General features: G+C 56.6%; 1 protein-coding gene across 1 annotated transcript in view; it reads right to left on the bottom strand.

Moving 5' to 3' along the window:
- The window catches only part of ABCC3 (ATP binding cassette subfamily C member 3), a 44,080-nt gene extending 23,092 nt beyond the window's left edge, over nt 1-20,988 (bottom strand). The window contains 10 exon segments of the mRNA XM_047080412.1: nt 1,433-1,605; nt 1,781-2,031; nt 5,132-5,323; nt 6,548-6,679; nt 7,389-7,450; nt 7,663-7,787; nt 8,604-8,748; nt 8,967-9,092; nt 9,707-9,883; nt 20,959-20,988. Coding sequence (XP_046936368.1) covers nt 1,433-1,605; nt 1,781-2,031; nt 5,132-5,323; nt 6,548-6,679; nt 7,389-7,450; nt 7,663-7,787; nt 8,604-8,748; nt 8,967-9,092; nt 9,707-9,883; nt 20,959-20,988 — 1,413 coding nt within the window.
- Between the last annotated feature and the right edge of the window lie 5,701 nt (nt 20,989-26,689).

Genomic DNA, 26,689 nt, shown 5'->3' on the forward strand with positions numbered 1-26,689 from the left:
TCCTCCCCAGACCTCTCCCCACTGGGGCTCCTACCTTCCGTGCCCTGGCACGCACCGCAGCCATTCAGACGGCTCCCATTCCCCCCTCGTCCTGCTGCATGGCCCGTGCTGCCCCTCAGCCCAGCTGCGCCCTCTCCTCCGCCCAGAGTCCAACTCCAACCTCAGTGCTTCCATCACTGACCCTCCCAGGCAGCATCCTCCGCCCCCTTTGCTGGGTTTCTAAGTCACGCTGTTCTTCTCTTTTGTTCCCGTGGAAATCCCGCGTGCGCAGGACTCCACAGTCAGACTGGGGGCCTCCTGAGGGTGCAGACCGCTTAACTTTCTCTTTGTTTCCCCAGGCCCTAACCCAGGGCACGGCAGCCCGACTTGATTTATCCATTCAGCCCTATTCGTTGCATGCCTACTCTGTGCCAGGCCACGTGTTAGACATGCGGCACATAATGATGAACAACTCAAGCGAGGCCCCGGCCATCATGAAGCTGACAGTCTGATGGGGGAGGCAAACAGGAAGCAAACATTAACTAAGTAAATGCTTAGTAAATCAGTACGTGGGACTCTGTGGGAGAGTAACGGGGTGGGGACTGGGAACTCAGAGTTTATGCTGGGGAACAATGGGGAGGAGTGAGCAAGCAAGGAAGGGATGAGACGCATGGCAGGGAACAGTGGGTGGGGGGGCCCAGAGGTACGCGTAGCTTGGTGCTTTGGAGAAAAGAAAGAAGGCCAGAGTGGCTGCCACTTGGCCATGCCCTGGGGGGTGAGGACTTGCAGGTGGGCAGGGGCCTGGTGGGTGGTCATGGGGAGTTTGTCATTTATTCTACGCACAGTGGGAGGCTACTGAAGACTTCAATAAACATTTGAAAATGAAGGCTTGGACGACTGGCTATTTACACTGAGCACAGTGTGGTGGGAGAAGGCTCTCATTAGACCGGAAGATGCAGGGGTGCCTGGGTGGCTCAGTCGGTTAAGCGTCCGACTTCCGCTCAGGTCGTGATCTCGCGCTCTGTGAGTTCGAGCCCCGCGTCGGGCTCTGTGCTGACAGCTCAGAGCCTGGAGCCTGCTTCTGATTCTGTGTCTCCCTCTCTCTCTGACCCTCCCCCCATTCATGCTCTGTCTCTCTCTGTCTCAAAAATAAATAAACGTTAAAAAAAAAATTTTTTAAAAAGACTGGAAGACGCAGGTTTGAGGCCCGGCTCGCCCTGATTCTGGACTGCCCTTATCTCTCTGGGCTTTGATTTCTCAGCTGCTACACGAGAATGTGGCTAGAGCCCTCCCAGGGCTGTCATGAGGTTGGAGTGAGCTAAGGTTTGTGGAAGCGGCTTATAGCCATCCTTCCTCAGTAAGCAAGGCAACTGAGGGGCCCCAGGTTAGGGAAGGCCCTCCCCCAGGCACCTTGGCCGGGTGTTCCAGGCAGGAGCAGCAGACCCGTGATAGCGCCTACCTGTAAGGCACGCATCTTCATGGCCACAGCTCCGTTGAGTGGGACCAGCAAGACGATTAAAGCCACCCCAGCCAAGATGGAAGGACCCAGGTTCTGAGGAGGCATGGATGGATCGAGAAGACAAATACCTAAAGAATGTGCACAGACCCCCACAGATGGACAGAGGCCTATGGATCAGAAACGTGGAGCTGGGCAGGAAGCAAGAAATGGTAGTCAGCCAAACAGATAGAAACAAACATACGGAAAAAGGCCAAATACGAAAACAGGTGCAGAAGCCCCCGGCCATCAGACAATGTCAAAAGCTAGGAACAAAGAGGCAAACAGAGGAAGGAGTCCAGACACACAGGAAGGCGACTACAGCCGGCCAGCCAAGGAGAGTCAGACTCACACCCAGGCCCCCCGGCACCCTGTTCCAGCGGACCTTCCTATAGATGACCCCTGTGATCGCTGAACGAAGCCTCAACACCATCACATAGATACAGTGGAGATACTGTTGTGAGAGCGGAGTCACAGAGCATGCAAACATCGGCCGGGCCACCGGGAAACCCCACCAGGTGGAGGCCACGGGGTTTGAAATAAACCTGATCAGGATGCTGCAAGGAGAGGAGAGAGGCATGAGAGCGGGGAGGGGTCCCCCAGGCCACTCCTTCTACTGCCGCCCTCCCCTCCCACCCTTAGCCTCCACTCTCCCAGGCAGGGGCTGCTGGCCCTCCACACCCCCACCCAGACCACCCCCACACCCCGGCTCAGCCCTATGCCACCTTAAGACCATGACCCCCCCATCTTCCGTCCCTTCTGCCCTCACCTCTTTTCCCACCTGCCATGGCCCTGCGGCCCACTGCTTCTATCACTCTCTCCCTGCGAGCCTGCCTGCCTGCCTTTCTTGCCTCTTGGACCACGTGGCAGGAAGAGATGCCACAGGTCCATAGCTTAGACTTTCCTGCACCTTCTCCTTGGCTGCTGAAGGCTCTAGAACCTACCACACGACCCCACAGACGCTCCCCCTCAAATCCAGCCTTTCCAACATCAGTGGCCCCCGGTGCTGCCGGTGACCTTCTCCAGGGTGCTAATCTACCCCTTGTCCCCTGGCCCTCTGCACCTCTTGTCTCTAACCTTCTCACTGCCCCCACTCCCCACCCCACCCCACCCCACTCAGTAGCCGCCCCGCTCGTGTCTTACCACTTACCCACCCATTGAGAACTCCCTGACAACCACGGACTTCCCTCCAAACACTTGCTCTCTTCTTTTTCTTCTGGCTTTCTGAGCCTGATCCTGCCCCGCTGAGCCCTGACTCCCATCCACCTGCTCAGCAACACGCTCCCTCATTGCCACCTTTTCTGGACCATCAACATCTTCATCCCTGCTGGTGGCTCTGTACCTTCACCCACCGGCATGACCAAGTCTCTTCCATGTTGGGACAAACCTCCCCTCGACCTCATGGAGCTACCTCCCGAGGTGTAGACAGGCCTCTCCTTTTGCTGCGTGTTGACTGTGTCTCCCCCCCAAAAAGACGTTCCAGTCCTAACCTCCGGTACCTGCGAATTTGACCTTATTCAAAAATAGGGTCTCTACGGATGTAATCAAGTTAGAATGAGGTCATACTGGAGTCGGGTGGGCTCTAATCCAGGGACCGGTGTCTTTATAAGAGAAGGAGAAGGGGATTTGCACACAGAGACCCACAGATGTGAGTGCGCACACAGATATGGGCACATGGACGTGGACACACACACACACACACACACACTGGGGAGAATGCTGGAGGCCGACATGGGGGTGATGTGTCTACAAGCGGAGGCCAAGGATTGCCAGCAACCACAAGAAGCTAGGAGGCACAGTACAGATTCTCATTCAGAACCTCTAGAAGGGGCCAACCCCGCCAACATCTTGATTTCAGACTTCTGGCCTCCAGAACTGTGAGACGGTAAGTTCCTGTCGTTTTAAGGCCCCTCCCCACCTAGTTTGTGGCAATTTGTCCCAGCAGCCATAGGAAATGAATGCGTTTTCCTTATGGGAACTTTCTAGACCTCCCTAGCCCCTGCTCTCCAAGGCAGACCCACTGCTCTAGGTCCTTCCCCTCCGTCTCAGCCTCTATTCTCGGCACTAACAAACCCCACGTTGTCCCCCTCAGGCTCTATTTCACCGGCCAACCTGCTGCACTGGAGGCCATGCTTTCTGCCAGAAGTATTCTCTGTGCTCTGCTCCACGACTGGCTCTTTCCCCAGCTTTCGCCCTTCCAAACCAGCCTTGTGCTCACCCCTTACCTGTCACAGTTCCCTAGGGCTCTGTCTGGGGCCACCGACATGAGTTCTCTGGGAGAGCCCAGCCACAGACACCGGACCCTGGGCCTCTACCTGATGGCTCTGAAACTGTGGTCTCCAGCTAGCTGGGAATGTCCCCTTGGGACAATGTCCCCCAGCACCTTGACTCCAACGTAGCCAAGACTCAACTCACCACCTTGCCTGGTGCCCAGCTCCCTCCTCCTGCTGCATTCATCATCTCAGAGAAAGATCCGACAGCCAGGTGGCCCACGACCCCTCCCTCTCCCTGGCAATTCCCCAGCAGCTCCTGAATCGTATCTCATTCCTGGCCTGGACTCTCCTCTGATCTGGTTGGCCCACCTCCATCCCGCCACCCGGCCCTACATCCCCTGACAGAGGAGTCCTTCTGAAATGCAAACCAGATGCCCCTCCCCTGGCTTCAAATCTTCCAAGGATTTCCTTAGCTCTCCCTCTCTCTCCCTCCCTAGGGTCACCCTTTCCTCCGGAAATACCCGGAGTTCTTGAGTCATGTCGGCTGAGGCCTTTGTGACTCTGCATGCGCTGAACTTTCTCCTCCTTCCTCACCTAGTCGACCAACACCTGACTGTCCTTCCCACCTTGCTGACCTCTCCTGGAAGCAAGCGCACCTGCTGTTGCTCCTTCCCAGCCTGGCCTCCTTGTCCCTCCTAGGGATTTCCAGACACCCGAGTCTACCTCTGTCTGCACAGTGCTCTAATGGATTCCCACATTGGTCTTCCACCGTGTCTTCTAGATCTCTGCATCCCTAGTATCTAGCGTCATTCTGGTACACTGGGGGCTCAACAGCTGTTTTTTGAATGAGAATACACCGATGCACACGTGGAGGGACAAGGTGTTAGGGGGCTCAGCGGCGAGGTAGCCCTCCTTCTTACCCCCCAATTTGAGAGCTTTCCCTGGTCCAGGCCACTCATGGGACAGACGACAGAGCCTATCAACTGGCAAGGACCCCCTGGCTGGAGTTCAGAGCCCTGGACTCCAATCCATCTTTACCAGCTGTGTGTGCCCTCGGGCAATTTCACCTCTCTGAGTTCCTGCTTCCTCGTTCGTTTTGCGTTTAGTTTTTCCACTTCCTCTCTCTCGTAAGATGGGATTAGGGGCACCTCTCTGTAGGATTGTTGGGGGTGGGGGTGGGATTTGAAGAGAGGATGTTTGTTCATCCGCCCGCCAGGGTGCCTGGCATACAGCACGTACCCAATGAAGATGAGCTGGATGGGAATTGGGGAAACTCTGGCACAGGGGTATTGTCACTTGCCAAAGGCCACACAGCAAGTGGGGAGAGCCCCTTCGGTCCCGGTCTGGGATCTTTCCCATGGTGTCCCTCTGCGCTCAGACCTCAGGGACGCCAGCCGGCGCCCCTTACCCAAGAGGGTAGCGGCAAGAGTGAGTGTGGTCAGACCTGAGCAGCTGCGGATTGACAAAGGAGAGCAGGTCCTGGGTCAACTTGAAGCAGATGCTCGTGAAGATGCCGGAACCACAGGTGGCCAGCACGGCCCGCGGGAAGGATGGCTCCCGGGGCCTGGGCCGGCCCCCGAGCAGCACCACATCCTCACCGGACACACTCTTCCCAGATGCCACCGCGGCCTTGTGTCTGGTCCAGGGAGGAAGGAGCAGTGGGTAGGAAGGGTCACATGCGCCCCACAAGACAAGCACCAGTGGGGCCTGACGAGGAGCAGGGGGTGCAGGGACCTGCTTTCTCGGCTCTTAGGACTGGCAGAGGGGTAGACAACATGACCTTCCGGGTGAGAACTCCCCAAGTGACTCTGTCTGCAGGCGTATGAGGCTATCTCACGGGCCTTAACCACTACCCCCAAGAACTACAACTCAAGCAATTTCCAGCCCTCTCCCTGCCTCCACAGCATGGCTCCAGGGAGGATGCCGACAGGAAAGGGAGACAAGGGCAGAGATGGCGAGTGACCTGGTCACTGAAGAGCTGGGCAGGGAGAGGGTAAAGGTGGCATGGAAGGGAAGAGAGGGGGTGCCGCATGCAGACTGGGGGGCCCGTATGTCTTCTCCGAGGCCCCGAACTAAGGAAGCCGAGACACCACAGACTAAGTCCAAGTCCCTGGCTCCTCCACCAGCCAGCTGCCCATCAGGGGCTCTGGGCTGAAAAAGCACGGAGGTCCTGGGTCCCCAATTATGGGTGGGAGGGAAGGGGGTTCAGTCCTGGGGTCAGAAATGGGTAGGGAAGGAGGACTCGGAGCTCTAGCTCTCTTGGTTGGGCAGTTGGCCAGACAGGTCCCTGAGTCTTTGATGGGAAATTGCCAGTGGGAAGGCCCTTCAGTCCAAGGATCATCTTCTTCGGTCCCTTCCTCCAGACAGGAGGAGGCGGGATTGAGAAGAATGGCTGGCCTCAACCTTCTTCCCCTGACCCTTCCCCTTCTGAGGAAAGTCCCTGGAAAACACCTTTCAGGACGGGCACGATAGCACAGTGGTGAGAGCAGTGGGTCCGGACACCAGTGGGTTCCAGCCCCGCCACCACCAGCTCGGGGACCTTGCAGGCCCTGTTAAGCCCTCGCTCCTCAGCGTCCACTTGTAACACGGAAACAATAGAACCCACACGGCAGGGCTGTTAGAGATTGAGTGAATCTACGTGTTTAGGGCCACGTAGCGACAGACTAAATGCTACACAAGTGTCAGCTATTCCCTGGAATTAGAAGAGCTGGGGAGAGCTGGCCCCACTCAGGCCCGGGCGTCCCCCCTCAGGACCGCCCGCACCTGCTTTTCTCCCCACCTCCACCCCTGCGATCGGCCTCAGGGCTACCTGCCTCCCCCGCAGGAGACTTGGGATGTGGGAACCCAGGGAGGGCCTCACCGCGCTGCCTGCTTCTGCTGCTTCTTCCAAGCCTCTGTCAGCCTGTCCACCACCACCTGCGAGCGGTCCTCCTCGGTCAGGGACCAGAGGTCCTGCTCCTCCAGGGGGCGCCAGTAGCCAAGGATGGCCATCCTGGGGCGGGCAGCAAGCCCACGCAGGGTCAGAGCTCAGCAGCCTAGAGCTAGGGACCAGGGTCTCCAGAGCCCCCAGAGTCTCCCTGAAGGGCTGTGGCCATGGGCAGGATCTCCTTTATTGCCCCAGTGAACAGCCTGGAGGTCACTGCCTCCCATCCCGAGTTCCTATCCCTACCCACCCCGTCTCCGCCTCTTCCCCAGATGCCATGTTGACCCTCGCGCCTTGGTGATGAAATTCACACCGACTGTGGCCCCGGGGAGAGGACAAGTGCCGGTGGATGGAGTCCCAGACCCAGGTGCCTCCTCAGTGTGGTGTGGTTAATGAGCTGTCACCCAGGTCACAGACACAATTATCCTGCTCAAGCCACACTGAGGGGCCGCCAAGGAAATGACAAGCTGTAAGCTTATCCCAGATGGAAGAGCTCGGAAGTAATTACAGTTTCCCTCTAGCTCCCGGGGCCTGTTCCTGTGAACAGGCCCAGATGCAGGGCTGGGATGGGAGCTGGGCCAGCCGGGCCTCTACACTCAGCCCCCAGTCCAAATGGTCCAAATGGACAGGTTTCCTCACCCTCGCCTGCCCCGAATGCCCTCTGGGGTCAGGGTTTGGGGCAGGGAAACAAGCCGGCTCAACTTCCGCCCGCACCCCTTCCTCCCCACCTCCCCTCTCCTCCTCCCTCTGGCCCAGCACGGAGGGAGAGCTGACTCACTTTGTGAACCACCAGAAAGACAGGTGGGAGAAGAAGCCAGCGCTGACCTCTGGGGAGGGGTTCTAGAAGATGAGAGGGTAGGAGAGGAAGACTCTGGCGTGCCCACCACCCTCCCGAAGCGGAGCAGAAGGAGCAGGGGCCCTCGTTCCTTCCTGGAGGGAAGGACGACATGGGGATGGAAGGAACTGGAAGGGACGGGAGCTGCTGGTAAGGGCTGGGCTGAGGAGTGGGCTATGGAAACCCTACGGCCACCCGGCCTCCATGGCAGACTCACAGGGTCGACATTCTTTGGGGAGAAAAATGGCGGCTGCTCCCTGAAGCAGGACAGGATGAGAGCGAAAAGCACCAGGGTGAAGTAGATGTAGAAGGTGGCGAAGCGGAAGGGTCTGAGGTCTTGCCCTGCAGGGGAGAGTGGGGAGGGACGTCAGACACAGGCAACCCTGGACCTGCAGTCCTGCCCCCCCACGGGGTCCTTTGGGGTACCAGGCTCCCTCGGGGTGGGATGCAGGACCCAGAAGGTTCCGAGAGATGGGGCGAGGTCACGAGGCGGCCGCTGTTCGGTGAGGGCTAGCCAAGCACCCCACCGAAGTCACCTTGTCTGACCCTCCCCACAGGGTAGGAAATCTCGGGATATCCAGTTTGCAATCGAGGGAATGATCGCGAAGCAACTGGCCCAGGATCACAGAGAGGGCGACTAGAATATTCTGAGCCTGCACTTTTACTACCACGTTCGACTGCCCCCCACCCTGGAAACGGAGGAATCTTGCACCCCACCACCGCAGGAAAGGTCAAGACGAAGACCAGAGAAGTGAGGGGGATGGGAAGAAAAGGGGAGAGCAGGACAACAGGACTTCCTGGTAGGACAGACTACTTGTGCCCGTCCTCACACACGTGTCCAATACGCAGACGCTGGCAGACCCCTGGCAGACCCTGCACGTGGCGGTGCCCTTGGTGGCGGCAGAAGGCCCCTTGTATCCAGTGAACACCCCACAATGGCCGTGTCCCGCCTCATTCCCTTGTGTGACACCAGCCCTCACCCCCGGCTCCCCGGTCTGCTTCCCAGCACAGATACAGCAAGTAGGGGACAACGTAGAAAGGACTGAATAGCAGGGGAGGTCCTGGGAGCAGGGGAGGGGCAGCTTGGGACCCAGGGGTGACCTTGAGCCCCGAGGCCATCCCCTAGATGGGGCTGCACCTGGCAGGTTCCCCTTTTGCCCCTTACCTTTGCCACGGCTGACAGGATCTTGGAGCGGAAGGGGACAATGGCACAGACCACACACGGGAACCAGAAGATGATGAGGACTCCTGGGGACTGTACCCCTTGCAGCCGCTCATGCTGGATTAGCAGAGTGGCCAGCCGCTGTGCCGAGAGGGCAAGGAAGGCTGGGCCGGAGTACAGAGATATCTGAACCTTCTCTGTCCTCCCCACCCCACAAGGCCAGATGTTTTCGGGGTCACTCCTTCCTCTTCCCACTGCTAAGGTGTCCGGCCCTCTCCAAGGAGCCCATGGCTCCCCTATCACGGTCCCACAACTCACTGGAGACCCTCCCCCATCAACTTCCAGGGCCCCGCACTGACCACGGTGACCTCCACCAGCAATGGGGTGACAAAGAAGATGGGGGCGGGGGCCCAGCCGTGGACCAGGCCATGGAAGGCGTAGAAGAGGTCAGCCCAGGAGATGCACCACAGCAGGACGCCCAAGGCCTACAAACAGGGCGCAGGGTGGAAACCCCACCTCCAAAAGTAGGGAGGGTTCCCACCGGAGGATGTCCTTTTTTTTTAATCTTTTTTTTTATGTTTATTTTTTATTTTTGAGAGGGAGACAGAGACAGAGGCAGAGAGCACACACAAGCAGAGCACACACAAGAGAGTGAGAAAGGGAGACATGGAACCTGAAGCAGGCTCCAGGCTCTGAGCTGTCAGCCTAGAGCCCGATGCAGGGCTCGAACCCACGGACTGTGAGTTCATGACCTGAGCCAAAGTCTGTCGCTTAACAGGCTAAGCCACCCAGGCGCCCCTGGAGGATGTCCTTTTATCCTACCCGGGGTCTGGCCCCAGAGGCTAGGTGGTGCACTGGCCAGAAGCGCCCCGGGGGCGGGGAGAGTGTTGCCAGAGAACTTTCTTGAACTTTCGCAAGCAGGGACTATCTCGTTTGACCGCAGACTCAGCTGGCAGGCTGTCGTGGCCTGAGCTGCGGGGCAGGTGTAGCTGGGAAAGCGTTCAGCCACCGAGGGTGGGGGATGGGAGGGGGGAGAATCATGATGAGGAGAACCTTCCGGGTCCCAGCCCCACCCGCGAGAGATCCCTGACCCCCTGACCGTCTTGAGCCTGGAGAGGTGGGAGAGGATAACGTAGCCTCGGTGATGGTGCCGCAGATGGAAGAGGTAGCAGGGCAGGGCGGCCCCCAGGTAGATGCAGGGGACCCAGGCCAGCAGGGAGTTCTGGAAACAGGGAGTGAGGTCCGGGTCGTCGCTGTACACGGACAGATTGGCGTCCTGGGGGCAGAGGGAACAATTCGGTGCTGTGGCAGCCTGCCGCAGAACGGGGCTCCTCCTCGAGGAAGGTGGCTGGGCCAGAGAGGCTCTCCACCTGCTCCGGGCGTCAGAAGGCACGTGGAGACCACACGAGGTGGGTGTGCAAGCGAGCAAGCCCCGGGAGGAGTGTGCGCTCTCCCAGGAGGCCATGGTCGCCCCTCTTTTCTCATTTCCCTCTGTCTCAAATTGAGGTATTGTTAAAGCACGATAAAGTGTGCCCGTGTAAAGTGCACAACCCAGTGGGCTTGGAAGTCATACACACCAGCAAAACCACTGCCGCGGGAAAGATACAGGGTATTTCCATCATTCCACAACCTCCCTTGGGCCCCTCTGCAGCCCATCCCTCACAGGCAACCACTGCCCTGCTTTCCACCATTCTAGATTTCTACTCTTTTAAACAAAAAACAAATCAGTGTTTTATTTTTTATTCATTTTTGAGAGACAGAGAGACAGAGTGGGAGCGGGAGAGGGGCAGAGAGCAAGGGAGACACAGAATCCGAAGCAGGCTCCAGGCTCTGAGCTGTCAGCACAGAGCCCGAGGCGGGGCTCGAACTCACGAACCGTGAGATCATGACCTGAGCCACTGAGTCACCCAGGCGTTCCACGTGTTTTATTTTATCAACGCGATACATGCGCATGGTTGAAGAGCCCACTTCCTCTCCATGCCTCTCCCAGGGAAGGGACTGGGAGCTTCTCTGAGATTAATTTGCTTCTCCTTTGCATTCAGGAAAGTGATCCATCACCCCACCTACCTCACTGACTGGGTAGGCTCAAAGGAGCAAGGGAATGAAGAGAGAGCTTTGTACGTTACAAAGCCTGGGTGACCAACCATCCCCATTTGGGACTGCCCCGGTCCTAGCACTAGAAGTCTGGTATTGGTGGGGAGCCACTGAGTCACGACAAGACCGGGTCCAGTCTTTGAATACAACTCCACCCACCAAGCTTTTTGGAAAGAGGTGGGGGAATACATTCAAACACGTATTTTAGTGAGGTTGTTTCTTCCAAGGTCACAAATGAACTGATCTTCCAACCTCCACAAAGCATTAGATGTTCTTTCCAGAAAGCTCAGAAAATATAAGCAGGTAACAAAAAAACCAAAAAACCAAAAACCAAAAAACCCATCCACAATCTCATCCATCTAGAGACAACGGCTAACACCAGAGGATATAAAACTCCTTACTTCCCAACTGCCCATTTAAATAATGATCATTTTTAATTCTGTCCAAGTTATACTTTCACATAACTTTTTTTTTAAAGAGCTGTCAACAACAGAGCCCAACGGCGGGGCTTGAACTCATGAACTTCGAGATCATGACCTGAGCGCAAGTTGGATGCTTAATGGACTGAGCCACACAAGTGCCTCCCTAGTTCCATTTTCTAGGGGCAAATACGTTCAAATATGCTAACTTCTACCTACTTCTACATGTTAAAGCAATTTGTTCTTACCTTTATTGTTCGATTTATTATTTGATAATGAGGCTGCACCTGTCTTGTCCTTCCCATTTGAGTGTCCTCACCCTTCCAGTATAGAATGGCTTTTGTCATCTAAATATTCAGAGTTTACACTTACTTGACTCTGTCAAGGTCCACTACAGTGGGCTCTGTGTTTTTCAAGCTGTGTGATGTTGAGCAACATGCTTAACCTTTGCCTCTCTGGGCCTTGGTTTCTTTGAAGGTAATGTTGGGGATAACATCTCCCCAACCCCCTCCCCTCTGGCTCCTCAGCTGTCATACTAGTCCAGGCCCTCACCTCCCCCCTGAGTAATTTCCATAAGGTTCTGATCTTTTCCCTTCCATCCCCTAGGTGCCCAGATCCCTGCCCAGACAGACCTCTCCCTTCCTCCCTGGTCTTTCTTTCTAAGTCTCCTGGCCGGTTCCCTCTCTTGGCATGGCAGTATCCCGGGGGCCCATCCAGCTCCTTCTACACACCAGTGACTCTCCTTACCTTCTCCTTGCCTTCTCTGCTCTTTTTTTTTTTTTCAACGTTTTTTATTTATTTTTGGGACAGAGAGAGACAGAGCATGAACGGGGGAGGGGCAGAGAGAGAGGGAGACACAGAATCGGAAACAGGCTCCAGGCTCCGAGCCGTCAGCCCAGAGCCTGACGCGGGGCTCGAACTCATGGACCGCGAGATCGTGACCTGGCTGAAGTCGGACGCTTAACTGACTGCGCCACCTAGGCGCCCCCTCTTTTTTTTTTTTTTTTTAATGTTTATTTTTGAGCGCAAGCGGGGAAGGGGCAGAGAGAGAGAGGAAGACACAGAATCCAAAGCAGGATCCTCACTCTGAGCTGTCAGCACAGAGCCCAATGCAGGGTTCGAACCCATGAACTGCGAGATCATGACCTGAGCCAAAGTCAGTCGCTTAACTGCCTGAGCCACCCAGGCGCCCCATCTTTCTTTTCTTTATAGCACCTGTCACCTTCTAACATGCTATATAAGTCACTGGCTTATTGTGTTTTCTCTCATCTTTTCCTGCTGGGGTGCCATTTTTATTTCATTTATTGATGTGTTTTAAGTACTTAGAACAATGCCAAGCACATAGCGGGGGTGGCGGGGAATGTGGTTACATAACTTAAATGAAATATTTGTTGAATAAATGAATGAATAAAATAATAATTTTATACTTTCCCCTTAAACCTTCAGCGGTGCCCTAAAGCCTAGAAGACAAAGTCCAAGCATATTACTACGGCATTCGAAATTTCCAGCTGGTCCTGAATCATCTGATCCTGGGAACTACTGAACTATCCACATGCTTGAGTTCTCCCATCTTTTTAAAAAAATTTATTTAAATGTTTATTTTTGAGAAAGAGAGAGAGAGAGACACAGTGCGAGCGGGGGGAGGGGCAGAGAGAGAGGGAGACCCAGAATCCAAAGCAGGCTCCAGGCTCCGAGCTGTCAACCCAGAGCCCGACGCGGGGCTCGAACTCACGAACCGTGAGATCATGACGTTTAACCAGTGGAGCCACCGAGGCGCCCCAGTTGCATTCTCCCATCTTAAAATACTCACAGAGTGGTCTGCACACCCTGCCTCCCTTTCCTCACCTTCTACTCTTTACTTCCATCTGGGTCGGCCCTCTGCCCTCTGATGCCCCTGCCCCAGAGCTCTTCCTGAAATGCAGCTTTGTGCCCCCTTGCTTCAGGGCCATGAACCTACATTGCCTCCTGCTGCTCATGGGGCACCCACGCACCCTGCAGCCCTCTCTTCCCCGCTGCCCCTTTCCCCTGCTGCCAGCTCACTTCGTTCTAAATGTGCTCTGAGGGTCCCACCGCTACGCTTTTGCTCAACCTGCTTTCTGTCTCTTCCACCCTCCATCTGGTGGGCCTGGCTTGGGAGCCACGTCTCCCACCGTGAATACCCCCCCGCCTCTGAAGTCAGCACCTCATGAGGGATCCGCCTTTCTAGAGCATCCGTTTTCTCGCTTGATGATGCCGTGTTGAGGGTATGCTCTGAGTCGCACCCTGGGCTGGGCGCACCCGTGGCAGACGTGTCCCTGCCTTTGGGGAGCATGAGGTCCAGGGGCATGCTGCTTTGGGGCATTAGATTCACGCCCCGGTGGGCAAAGTGTATACCACGTACAGCTTGTAGTCTAGGGCGCTGCATTCAGTAGTCTCTCAAGCAAAGTGAGCTCAGGACCCACAAGGACTAAGGACTCCTGCTGAGCACCTGGCATTCTGGCCCAGGGCTCGGTGCCGCGTCAGAGCTGGGTACACCCCTAGGCCTAGTCAAGACACCCCAGGGGGAGGGCAAGCAGACACAATTAATCCAGCCCTTTGCCCTTTTTATTTATTTATTTATTTTTAAAAAATTTTTTTTTTCAATGTTTATTTATTTTTGGGACAGAGAGAGACAGAGCATGAACGGGGGAGGGGCAGAGAGAGGGAGACACAGAATCGGAAACAGGCTCCAGGCTCTGAGCCATCAGCCCAGAGCCCGACGCGGGGCTCGAACTCACGGACCGCGAGATCGTGACCTGGCTGAAGTCGGACGCTTAACCGACTGCGCCACCCAGGCGCCCCACCTTTGCCCTTTTTAAAACACTTCTTATGGGGCTCCTGGGTGGCTCGGTCAGCTAAGTGTCCGACTTCGGCTCAGGTCATGATCTCACGGCTCGTGGGTTTGAGCCCCGCGTCGGGCTCTGTGCTGGCAGCTCGGAGCCTGGAGCCTGCTTCGGATTCTGTGTCTCCCTCTGTCTCTGCCCCTTTCCCGCTCGTTCTCTCTCTCCCCCTCTCTCAAAAATAAATACATATAAAAATAAATAAACAAACAAAACGCTTCCTGTTCAACTTCCAGAACGCTGGCTATTATAAACTTACAGAAAAGCGCACACGTTTTAAGCGTACCCTTCAGTGAATTCTCACACACTGAACATACTTGTGTAACCAGCACCAGAATTGTTGCTGGGAGCAACGAGACATTGCTGGGACCTAGACATCCCCTCCTCGTGCCCCCTCCCAGCCACTACTCACCGCAGAGGAACGCTATCCTGACTTCTAACCATGTGGATTACCTTTTGCCCATCTGGCGTCTTCCCCTAAAGGAAATTATACAAGTATGTGTCTTTCACGTCTGGCTTCTTTCACACACCTCTGTGTTTGTGGGGGTCATCCTCGGGGTTGAGTGTGAGTAGGGATTCTCCCTCCTCATTTCTAAGTGGTGGCCCTTGTACGAAGGGACCTTCTGGGTGGTGGCGCATCGCATGAATGGACCCATGTATGTATCCATTCTATTGTCAGTGGCAGCCCCACCCTATTTTAAACTTAGAAGCCCATGAAACCCACCCACTTCCTCATGATCCGACTGGCCTGCCCAAGGCCATCCATAACTCAGACCTTCAGGTCTCCAGACCTCACTGGGCCCAGCCTGAGCCTCACCTCCTGCAGGAAGCCTTCCTGGGACACCCCAGCCTCTGCCAGGGCTTTCTTTTGCTTTATCCTGGGTGGTTTTGGCAGCCAGGTGAGTGACTGTCACCTGAGAGTGATAAAGGCCCCCTCTGTGGCATTTTGTTACAGCACCTACATGGTCATTACCTGGCCGTCATTTCAGAACAACTTCCAGAAGTAGAGAAGTGGAACGGTATTAGGTCCAGCTCACGAAAGAGAAAGCAGGCTCCACCCAGTCGGGCAACAGGTCAGAGGACCTGGCCGCAGAGAGCTGGGACAGGCACCCAGGCCTCGTCACAGCAAGCCTGGGTTTCTCCTGACCCCCGCCACCTGCACCTGCACACATATCCCATCTCCTGCAGCAACGTGCGCCCTGGAGGGCAGACGCCCGGCCCCCGCCCCTCCAGCCCCCTGCACGGGGCTGGGTACACAGGAGCAGCCCGGATACGGTGTGGGTGCTGATGACAAGGGAGTGTGTATGTAGCAGGGATGGAGCCCGAGTTCGAAGGCCATGATGGGGAATCACTGCCTGAACGTGCAAGTCGGGGGCATGGCTTTTTAAGGCAGGTGGGGAGTGGCCACAAAGCCTGATGCAGAAGGCCCAGTACGAGCCTCCACTCCCGAGCCATAGAAGTGGGGACGAGTTCCTTCACCTTCCGAAGCTCGGTCTCCAACGTGAGTACTGGGGTGGGGGTGGGGGTGGGGTGGGGATGCCTGCATCTCAGGCAGCTCCCCACAGGGAGAGAATGAACACCAGGTCACCCCGCGTCTCACAGGACAGCACTCAGGGAGACAGGTGCCGAGCAAGAGGCTGCTGGGACTTTGTTTTGGTTTCACACACAGGCTGCACTGTGGCAACAATCAAGAGATCTTGGGGGCGTGAAGCCTCAGATGGCTGCTTGGACCGACGGGGAGATCCAGCCTAGGCTCCTTTACCTTGGCCACCTTGGCAGAGCCTTCTGCAGGAGCGGTGGGCACCCGCCCATGCCTGTGCCCCTAGATGATTCACCCCAGAGCCCTTGCTGGGACATCGAGGGGACAGATCATCCACAATGCGTCCAGAACCGAACTCCTGCCCACCCCCGCCTCCCTTGGCCCGTCCCATTTTCCCCAGCCACTGGAACACACGCTCCATGAGGACCGGGGTGTTCACCACAGGGCCCCAGAACAGTGGTCGGCACAGGAGAGGACACTCATAATGCATTTGGTGAACAAAAGAATGAATGAATGGAGAAAGGAATGAATGGAGAAAGGAAAGGAATGAACCGGGCTGAAGCCCGGTTTCTGTAGCTGAGTGCCCAGGGGTACAGTATGCTCTCTCTCTGACAGCAAGACCACAGCCCTTGGCACCCAAGGGGGGTCTCTGATCCAAACAGAGTGCAAAGGACAGGGTTGGTGCAGGTCATTCCTCGACCCCATGAAGCTCCCTACAATTCTGCTGGGCAGGGTGAATGATCCCCTCTGAAACCATGAGCATTCAAAAGAGAAGAGCTGGGTTGGGCTGGACTGGCAACCTGGCCCACAGCCCGCCCCCCACCCCCACCCCCATACAGTTTCCACAGGCGACAACAGCTTCCTTAATAATGCGATTCGACAGCTGCACGGGGCTGATAAGGTCTGGCGCCCAATGGACCGCACGGAGGAGGGCCCCTCCTAGGGCTGAAATCCCTAGAGACTCAAGCAGGAGCCAGGTGGGTGGGAGGATGGCCCTGGCTGGGTCACAGCTCTGTCAGGGACTTCCCAGCACCCTCCCAACCCCCCCTACCCTTCCCACCCCGCCTACCATCCAGCCCCATCTCCCCCCTCCCCACCCCCCCCACCGGGGCCCCAGGCTTGTGGACAGCCTCTGCTCGGTGAGAAGAGTAATTACTTCCTTAATCCTGTGCAGGAGGGAGAAGGGAGGAGAAGCGATCAACTGACAAGTTCATTTATCTCAGCAGAAATGGAGGTGCCGAAAGGGCAAGGGCCTGCTCTGATCCCTGATCCCCGATCCCCATTCAAGCTCACTGCCCTACTGTGGCTGCAGCAGCAGCCTTTGCAAGGGCCTGGGGGTGGGGACAAAGCCCTCTGTGCTGGGCAGCCTGTGGCTCATGGGCCTGCTGGCCCAGATGCTGAAGGGGGGCCTGCCAACCACCAAGGACTCTGGTTATTTGAGCACCTCTGTGCTCTAGGATTATCATCTCACGTTCACAATAGCTGAGACCCATGGCTGGCTGGGCAGTGAATGCCCCAGATCCTATGGGTTAGCACCAAGACTGGGACCCCGGGCAGTCTAGCTCCAGAGTCCCCGTCCCTGTTATACTGCACTTCCTCTAGGACTCCAGCATGACCTCCCACAGGCGTCGAGATCACCTGAACTGTTAAAAATCTCCTTTCGGCCAACACAGCCCCCTCTCGAATCTAGTCTAGCGGTTCTGGGAGCCGCTACACTAGAAACCTGAATACCCAGTAAGAAGGAGAGATCTCACCCAAGGGTACCACCCCCAGTACGACCTCCTGCACCTACCATGGGAAACAGAAACAGCTCCAGGCGGGGAGGGGAGAGGAGTGGCATACCTGAGTGCCCCCCCACTCTGAGGGATCCCTAATGTTTAGAGGGCTCTAATCATGGCCATGGCCCTAAGCCTGAGAATTAGCCTCCCGGAATCGGTGTGGGGAAACTGTACCTGAAGGGGGCCCCCCCGGAGTCCACCTAAGCTCAGCTGGAGCCCAGAGAGGGTGAGCGGTTTGCCAAAAGTCACACAGCTAGTGAGTGACTGAATGGAACTAGCTGGATGGGAGAAGACACAGGGAGCCAAGCCTCCGCAGGATGAGGGCTTTGCCGACAGCCAAGGGAACACAAAGGTGCTGGTGCCTGACCAGTGGCGGATCCGTGGGTCTCTACCAAGAGCCGCTGCTAGGTAAGCTCCATGTCCTAAGTGGAGAGAGAGCCAGGGAAAGAGAGGTCTGGACGTGTCAGAGGAGGAACCCGTGAATCTTCCACTGGCCACATCTTCCTTCTTCCTAGTTGGTCACAGAATTTCAGAGTAGGATTCCTTCCTTGACTTGAATCCTCTCTTCAGCATCCATACCAAGTGGTCACTAACCATATGCTTGCACACCCTCAGTGACAGGGAGCTCACTACTTCTCAGGCAATCAGTGCCATCTTTGGACAGTCCTCATGGTCAGGACCTTCTGATATCTGAGCCAACATCAGCCTCCCAAGAGCTTCTTGGGGCCCCAGATAGAGACTAATTCTGCCAACCGGTCAAGATCTCCTGGGGCACCGTGTACTTTGTTCACACTTGAGGGCTCCCCTGACTCCGTTGTTCATAACAGAAAACAATCCTCCAGGTGGTAGGCAATGGGGCAGCAAAGGAACACTACCACCTCTTTATTCTAGAAGCATCTTTGGCCTCATTAGTGCTGGGCACTTTGGTCACGGTTCGCTCATTTGGAAATTTATGTCCATAACAATTCCCAAGGAACCCTCGGAGATGCTAGTGATGCACTCTGTGCATTCTGTGTGCGAGCGCCCGGGTGTGTGTGCACAAGTCCAGGGGCTCATGGATGCCCTCTGGCTTGTCTGGGGTTGAGGCAGACAGATTTAAGCCACAAAACCCCCAGCAAAGAGCTGACATAGGGGCCCCTGGCCCCGTGGCCCCGTCAGCCCCTTTCTCATAGGTCTTCCCAGACCTGCCTCCCTCTTCGAACCTCATTTCTCACTTCCCTCTCTTTTCCAGGACTATCAGGACCCTGTCACCCACAGAAAGTTTTGTGGTTCTTGGAATGGTTTCCCATTCCCTGCTCATGTGATCACACCAGTCTTGTGAGGTGGTTAGGAGATGAGTTATTCTATGTCACAGATGAGTAAGGGAGGCTGTGCGGGTAAGCTATGAGAAGGCACAGAGATTAAGTGGGCGGACAGGCCTGAACCATGGAGGGGGGGGCCCAACCCCCACCTTTTCAGTCCTGGCTCGGGCCCTTCCCATGCTGCCCTGAACTACTTCCCACAAGGTGGGTCACCCGCAGGCCCCTGAGATAAAAGCTTCTGGGCAGCCTACCCGAATAACGCGCAATACACATGAGATGCAAACTAGCCCACCTTGAAGGTCACCCACAACTCCCGGGCCTCTGGGGTAACTGAACTGGCCCTGGGGATATAGCTCCAGCCTCCTGCCTCGGGTCCTCCCTTGTCTCAGCTCAGAGGAGGAGCCGGAAGGCCCCCTGCTTTCTCCCCACCCCGCCCCGTCACCAACCACGCTGGGTCCAGCCTGGGACAACTTCAGGAGCGAGGAGGTGATGTGGAAGACGGTAGCCATTTAGACTGGAATGAGGAAAAGGAGTGAGTTCCCTGTCCTCTGAGGGACCCAAGCAGAGACTGCCACAAGGGATTCATCCCTTGGACCTAATACAGATAAGCTGACTCCGTGGATCCTGAGGTCTCAGAGGAAGTACACTGAGTTCACGAGCAGCAAGAAGGCCAGGGACAAGGAGCCTAGAAGCCCAAGGATGCACAGTCAGGCGGTGGCAAGGCTGGACCCATGTCTCAGGGGCCCTGCTTCCCAGTCCAGCGCTCTGCAACTTACTGTTGTGTGACCTTGACAAGTCCATTGCCTCCCTGGCCCTCAGTTTCCCAAGCTCTGCGATAAGGCGCTGGGCTAGCTGCTTCAAGCCCCCGAGGTCTGTCTGTGCAACATCTGGGATTCTACAATGTCACAGAAAGGTGCAAGTCAAAGGATCTCTAAGCTTCGAGGAAGAAGGGAGTCGTGAGTTCCTCACCTCCACGTCCTCAGTCTGACTCTGTCCAGTCCCAACCTTCTGTCTGCCGTTAACAGTCTGCCCGGGCACGGGGAGCCCTTGCACTTGAGGCGTGGGTACGTCTGCCCCTTTGATTTGTGCAAGTCCCCTGCCCGGCCATCTCAGCCACCGTGATCCTGCCATGGCCATGCCAGCTGAGTCAAACAAAGTACGATCATCAACCAAAGGGACAACCTCTGGACTTGGGGACAAATGAGTAGTCCAAGCTGGACGACAGATGTGGGTCCCTATGCGGGTGGGCAAGAAAGTTGTACCACCTTTGATTAATGACCCTTTAGTGATCCAGAGGGAGAAAGAGATCTTCAAAGATACGCTTTTATAGGTACTCCATCGTATAGGTCCCTAGTTTCAAAAATCCATGCACCACCCCTCAGCGCATGCCAAACAGAGTTTGAACAGCCCAAGAACAGAGTTCTTCACCATATACACACTGTATGTACAACACACGCCCACGCACCCACACAAGAACACATCCGCGGATAACACGCACTGGGCACGCGCACATCAGGCATATAGGTACAAACACCTGACGTGGGGAAGAGATTTAGAGATCGAAAATCAGGGGCCTTGGATTCGAGGCCAGCCTACACTGGGCATGCCTGCGTAACCATGGACAAGACCCTCGAACCTGAGACTGTCTGTAAAACGGAGCAACACCACCACCTGCCCCCAGAGCTGCGGTGAAGACCAAAGGAGCTGGTGTGGGTAGGTCTTGAAAGCTGTAAAAAAAAGCTCCTGGGCTGTCTACACTTAAACCTGAACTATGCTAGGGAACTAGAATCAGCAGCCCGAAAAGCACCTGATGTTTTAGAAAAGGATTTGGCATATGAGTCAAAAGGCTTGCTTTTCTAACCCAGCTCTGTTTTCTTGTAACCGGGGGACTTTGAGCAAGTCCCTCCCTCTCTCCCAGCCTCCCTTCCCCCCCACCTCCCGTCTGTAAAAGGAGAGGGTTGGAGAGGGACTCCCTACTTCCTAGTGGCTCTCAACACCAGAGAAAAGAAGGTGGCAGGAGCCCTTTCCAAGAAGAGCAAAGCCAGCTTCCCTAAAGCACCTGGTTGAACAGGTGTTCTGGATGCCCCCCGCGGCCGCTGGAAGGGGTCAGGGCAGGCGTAGAGTTGGGCAACTGAGCCCTAGTTCGCGTGGGGGCACCTTCTGATTCGTGCCTCGCTTTCCCGGGCTCTTCCGTGCGTCCCGGGACAGCTGGGCAGGTCCCCATGCATCCCGGGCAGGGATCCGGCGGGGGCGGGGGGGGTGGGGGTGGCACGGCCGGACCCCCTCCCGGCGACGCCCCCTCCCCAGGGCCCTCTCAGGAGCTCGCGGATGCGCGCCCTCAGTCCCGGGACACCTCCTTACCCAGAACTTGGAGCCGCACAGGGCGTCCATGGGGTCGAGGCTCCGCGGCCAGAAGGCGAAGGTGGGTAGCCTGCCCAAGTGGGACCTCCGCAGCGCCCCGGAGCCGCCTCCGCCACCGCCCCTCCCCGCGCTCCGCCCCCTCCCGACCCTATCCTCAGCCCTTCGGGTCGAATCTCTAGTGGCCGAGAACTGCGACAGAGCCTCCCTGAGACTGCGGCTTCTGGAGGAACTTTGAGACAGGGGTGGCGGGCCACTGACACAGCGACAACTCCTTCAAGTGGCCGGTGGGCCGTGCTGGAGAGATGCCCCTCCAGGTACTGAGGCTGAGAGGGCTGGCGCAGGGGTCTGTTTCCAAGGGGCGCACCCCTGCTTCCACCGGGCACAAGTCTGCCGGCCCAGGAGTCATGGAGACGTGGAAAGTGACTTAGCAAGACTCCCTCCGTGAATACATCCTCGATGAGGTCGCCTTCAACTGTGGGTCTCAGTCTTCTTATCCGTGAAATGGGAATGCTTAGTACTCAGCCAATCAGGAAGTTGACCTCTCCGCCCACAGGTTACCTGGGAACCGGCAGAAACCGGTGGTTCCCCCCCCCCCCCCGGGTGCGGTGTACCCAAGGAGAGGGGGTGGGGAGGGGTCCTAGCGTCATCCAGATGGTGGCTTCCCATGGCCCTCTTAAATGGCTGCCTTGCTGAGGTTCTGTGGCTCCCGGATCTGGTGCCTGCTGCCTCCACTTTTGCTTCTGAGAAACAGGGATAATCCTAGCTGGGAGGGTTACTCTGAGGGTTAGATGGCATCAGCAGGTAAAGCATCAAGCGCCTTGCCTGGCGCACTTGGTGGGCACCCAATAGGTGTTGATTTCCTCCGCTCCAGCCTGGGCAGGGTGGGAGATGGGCAGGTGAAGCCCCAAAAGGAGCCCCCACATGCCCACACTCCCGAGGCTGCGTCTTCACGTTCCCCAACTGTAAAACCCGTTTGGGCTCAGTGGCCTTCTCCTGCTTGCCCAGTTTGGCCACGTTAGGTTCCCTCCGGCCTTCTATCGCTCACTCCCCCAGCAGGATCACAGAAGCCACTTCTCCACTCCTTCTTGGGGCTGAGAAGGAATCCCTCCACCCGCCCCCGCGCCACCTCTCCCCTGCCTTCACCTCCCCAACCCTGTGGTCTTGGCCCCTCTCTGCGGGGTCTGCCCGGGGTTCACCCTGGTGATCCCTTTCCTGGTGCTTGTTCTTAAGTGGTGTTTTCCTCCTTGGGTGCCTAGCTGCAGGCGTGGGGTAGGGGGCGGCAAGATAACACAGGGGCAGCCAGCCACCGCCTGTCCTTCTGGGCAGGCAGGAAGTGACCAGAAGGAAGTCTATGCCCTGAGCTATCAGAACAGAGATCTGAGCTGTGCTGGGCAGAGCAGGGTGGACAAGGCTCCCCCTTCCCAGGCAGAGGGATAGAGGGTCTGCTCCCCCTCCACTGGGCAAGCCCTCTCAGCCCTTTGTCTGCCCCCCTCCCCTCCCCTGACCCAGTCACCCTCCACCCCAGCCCCATCCCAGAGCCCAAGACTTTACAAAGCTTTCACATCTTGTCATAGAGTGCCTTGGGTTATATTTAGTTGTGAAGTACCTGTCTTCCCTGCCAGTCTGAGAGGTCCCCAAGGGCAGGGATTGACTGAGTCACCTCCAACCCCCTCCCTGCCCCGGGCAGTAACTTCTGTATGCCATGTGACCTTAACAAGGCCCTTGAGGTCCCTGGGACTCAGTTTCTTGAGCAACATGGACAAAATGCCATCTAAGGTCTCTTCTAGCCCTGCTGATCCAGATGCTTCTGTGGTGAGCAGACCGGGGTTCCTCCTCCAACCCTTCCTCTAGTTCGGGGCCAAGAAAGACCCTTGGGTCCTGTCTTCAGCACTGGGGCTGAAGCACTGTCCTTTCCGGGCACCATCCCACGTCGCCTTTGGAGAGCCCTTCGCGAACTCACGGCATTGGGTGGGAGCCTCTGAGGTCACAGCAAGGGGACCTTGGCAATCCTCAACTTCCTTCTCATCTCTCTTGAGCTTCTTCCCTGGGGGTTTGCGGTTTCTGGTCCCTCTTGGAATGTGGTCCCGTTTGCGTAGCCCTTGAATAACAACCATAAAATTCCTAGGGCATGAATATTTTGATTCCACCAGAGCAAGTAAACTGAGGCCCTGAGGTGTCTTGTCCCAGCAGAGGAGTGATGAGCTCCGTATCTTCTGAATGCCAGGCCGTTTCCATGCAGACACTTTGGGCAGGGATGCGTGTCTGGTATCCTTAGCTGATGCCCTTGTGCCCATGGGCCCCCTTTCAAGGTTGCTTGCCACGGTCTCCTCCCTACACCTCACCTCCCTTTCTGCGCCCGGCAAACTACCTGTCCTTGAAGACTTCACTCAAGACCCACACCCCCACCCCCTCTCCAAAGCCTACCTTGAACCTCCCTCACCCCAGTCCTGGACTAGAGACCCTTTCTCTGCACAGTCTTCCCCCTTGTATTGTACTCACTGTCTGTCTTGCTCACCTCCCCCAGGAGACTGTAGACACCTTCAGAACAGGGACCAAGCACACTTGTTTGTTGCCGTGTCCTCAGCACCCGGGACAGTGCCTGGCAAAGGTGAACCTCAGGAAATGTTTGTTGACTGACTCGACAAGCATCTCATGCCCTTAGAAGAGGTTGTAAGTAACGAGGCTACTGTGGCCTTAGCTGTGGTCCCAGCAGTGGGCACTGTCTGTCCACTCTGTTTTCAACTTTCCAGAACCAGGATGTTTCCGGCCGGAGGCTCCTGTGTAGCAACAAGGACTTGTGGCTTGGGCTGCCGGGAGACAGGGACTGCACTCCCCCAGCTTTGTGGTCCCAGCCCCATCCTCCCCTCCGACTGACTGCAGCTCCGGGAGGGATGGGCCGAGTGTGTGCTGTACCTCCCTGGCCGGGGAGCATCCCAGGGGAACCCACTGGAGATTTCCTGGCAGGGAGATGGAAAGAGAAGATAATTGCAAGGCACAGCTCTAAGCAGCAATGACAGCAGAGAGAAGAAAGCAGAGCAAGGCAGGGATGGGGAGACCCGGGGGCAGAAAATGCTGTAAACGGGGACAGTCAGGTGGGAACTCGGGCAGGGCGGGGTGTGGAAAAGCAGAGCTCTCCCCTTTACTCACTACCTGATTCTTTTGAGCCCCTTGTGGCTCCTTGAAGGCCTGGAGCACCCCCAAACCAGATCCAGCCCCCACACTCCAGCCTGATGGAAGCCACACCGGCCCCCCTCGTGGCCTCAGCGAGGCTGCCTCTTCGCTCCCAGCCTGCACTTGATCTGATTTGGCATGCATGTGAGCACGGGCTGCTGTGACCGATGCAGGAGTTTTCAAAGCAAGAAGAATGAATTAGCTCCATGGGCCACCCACCGTCAGCAGCTCCCACCCCTGGACCGGGACTAAGCCAGAGTTCTGAAGTTCTCAGCAGATATCCCCCCTGGGTGTTTGCTGAGGTGCCGCCTCCCTGACCTGCCTCGCTGTGTCCTCAGAGTAGGGAGCCAGTCCACAGCTCAACTCGCTCCTGGTAGCCGTTGTCCTGGGGTTAGTCCTGGGTGCACAGGCCCTAGGCAGGTGTCACTGAGCACTGTGGACTCACCACTCCCATGGCGGACGAATCATGCAGACAAGTCCTTCATTGCATCTCTGAGCCTGTTTCCTCCCATGGAGGGCCATGCAGAGCACCCCCCTGTAGAAGATGCCCATGAGTGTGGTGTCCTCTCCCTGGCTACGTCCCTCGAAGGAAGGGGCACGGGGGTGGCACCAGGTGAAGGTACCTTGTGCTGCCACCTGCTGTCTGATGTCCTCACTGCACCACGGTCGCCAGCCCCCCAGGTTGGGTGACGGCTGGCCCAGGAAAGGGCAGAGGAGGCCACGGTTGTGATGGGTGGGGACTAAGGGTGACATTAGAGGTGAAAGCTGTTTGCCAAGTGGGAGAGGTCTGGGTGGGGCACGGGGAGAGGACGGGAAGGACAAGGGGGTGGCAGGCGGGGGAGGGGAGCCAGTGCTCTGTGGTTCAGGGGCAGCATTATGCCGGGGAAAGGTGGTATCTGGGAAACTGCGTGATTGCAGAGACAGCCTTGGCCAGCCTTCGGAGAAGCAGCCAGAGCTCAGGGATGCCTTCTCTTGTGGTTAAGCCTCTCTCCTCACACGAGGTGAAGGACTGTGGGCTCCTTTAAGCCTCTGAGTACGCCAAGCTGGGAGCTCGGGCGTGCATTTCTACGAACACAAATGTGACTGCCTTGGAAAAGGCCTCCCTGGCAAGTCGTTTCATGATCGGGATTCCTTGCCCCATGTCCCATTCCCTCGACAATGAGAAGAGGCTGAGGTGGATGAAGCCGATGGGCTAGAGGTTGGCCAGACACATACGATGCAACCCCAACCCTGCCGCTTCCTGCCTGTGTGATCTTGGGCACGTCACTAAACCTCTCTGAACTCACTGGCTCGTGCAAAACCGATAGCAGTGCTAGCCTCCTTGTTAGCGTGTTGGGAAGAATAAGCGAGAGATTACAGATGAGCCTCAGATTTGTTTTTAGCATCAGCTCAGCTCTCTCCTCTTTCGGGTCCCCACCCCCCACGCCCAGGCAGACCTTTTCCTGGTCTTGGGGGGGGAGGAAGCAGAAGCTGCCAAGCCCAAGGTGGGGGCCTGTGGCTGTTGACACAATTCCCTCCGAAGCCCCCACATCCCTGAAGCTCCTGGCCAGTTCCTGCTCCTGGAGGCCTTAATCCAAGACCTGCTTTGCCCCCACCAGCTCCTCCCCCCATCCCAGCCTCCTTCAGTCTCTTCCAGTCCCTGCTGTACCCTAGAGCAGATAGAACCATCCGGACAAGCGTCATGAGGTTTGCCTCATCATCATTACTACTGTTAATAAGATTCAGCAGTGTTATTATTTCCACTTTTAATGAGACACATCAGCTTCCATCGTTGATAAAGATTTTACATTGTTGGGGGAGAGGCCACAGTTCTGTCCCCGAAAATGCCCACGTTGACTCCGGGGGCTCCCGGGGGCGGGGTAGGGGTTAGGGTGAAGCCTTGGATGGAGGAGAGGGTGTTATAGCCAAGCTCTCTGGCTTTACCTTGACCCAGAATCCTCCAACCATTAGAAGGCAAAAAGACCCCAGAGCCCCCTCCCCCAAATCTCCCACCCTCATTAGGGAATAGACAGCTACAGATTTCGACAAATATATAAAAGCTTAATCTGCAGACCTAGGTGACAAAAGTCTAGGAAGTTGGTACAGTTTTGCTTTAAAAAAAAAAAAAAAAAGACAGTTCCCATAAGCACCCCCCTCTCTCCACCCAAGGAGGCCAGAGGCAAGAGTTCCACACTACTGCACACCCCAAGAGGATAAAACCTGCTTGCTTCAAGGAGTAGTGTCATTTCTGTCCAGAAGAGCAATTAGAAAACCTTTCGCCACCTTAGAAAATACGGGATGGGCCAAAGCCTCCAGGCTCATCCGTCCAGCAGCCGCGCACCCCTGATCCCAGGGTCGGGGTGGGGGAGGGGGTTGCTGAGGGAGGGCTGCCCAGCCCATTGGAGCTGCCTTTGAGGTTTCAAGGGTCCTGGGGCCTGAAGGTGCTGGGGATGAGGGGGTGGGGTTGAGGTGGGTGTTTGGGGTGGCTGGCTGAGCCTGCGGTTGGCTCTGTGGCACTGCCTCTTAGCTCAGGGTTCCAGGCAAGAGAGTATTGCCCCAAGGCAGCACCAGAAAGGAGGTT

Source organism: Lynx rufus, unplaced genomic scaffold (genome assembly GCF_022079265.1).
Source record: "Lynx rufus isolate CCGP_SWC_20201006 ecotype Redwood Valley unplaced genomic scaffold, mLynRuf1.p SCAF_18, whole genome shotgun sequence".
Taxonomy (NCBI): Eukaryota; Metazoa; Chordata; class Mammalia; order Carnivora; family Felidae; genus Lynx; species Lynx rufus.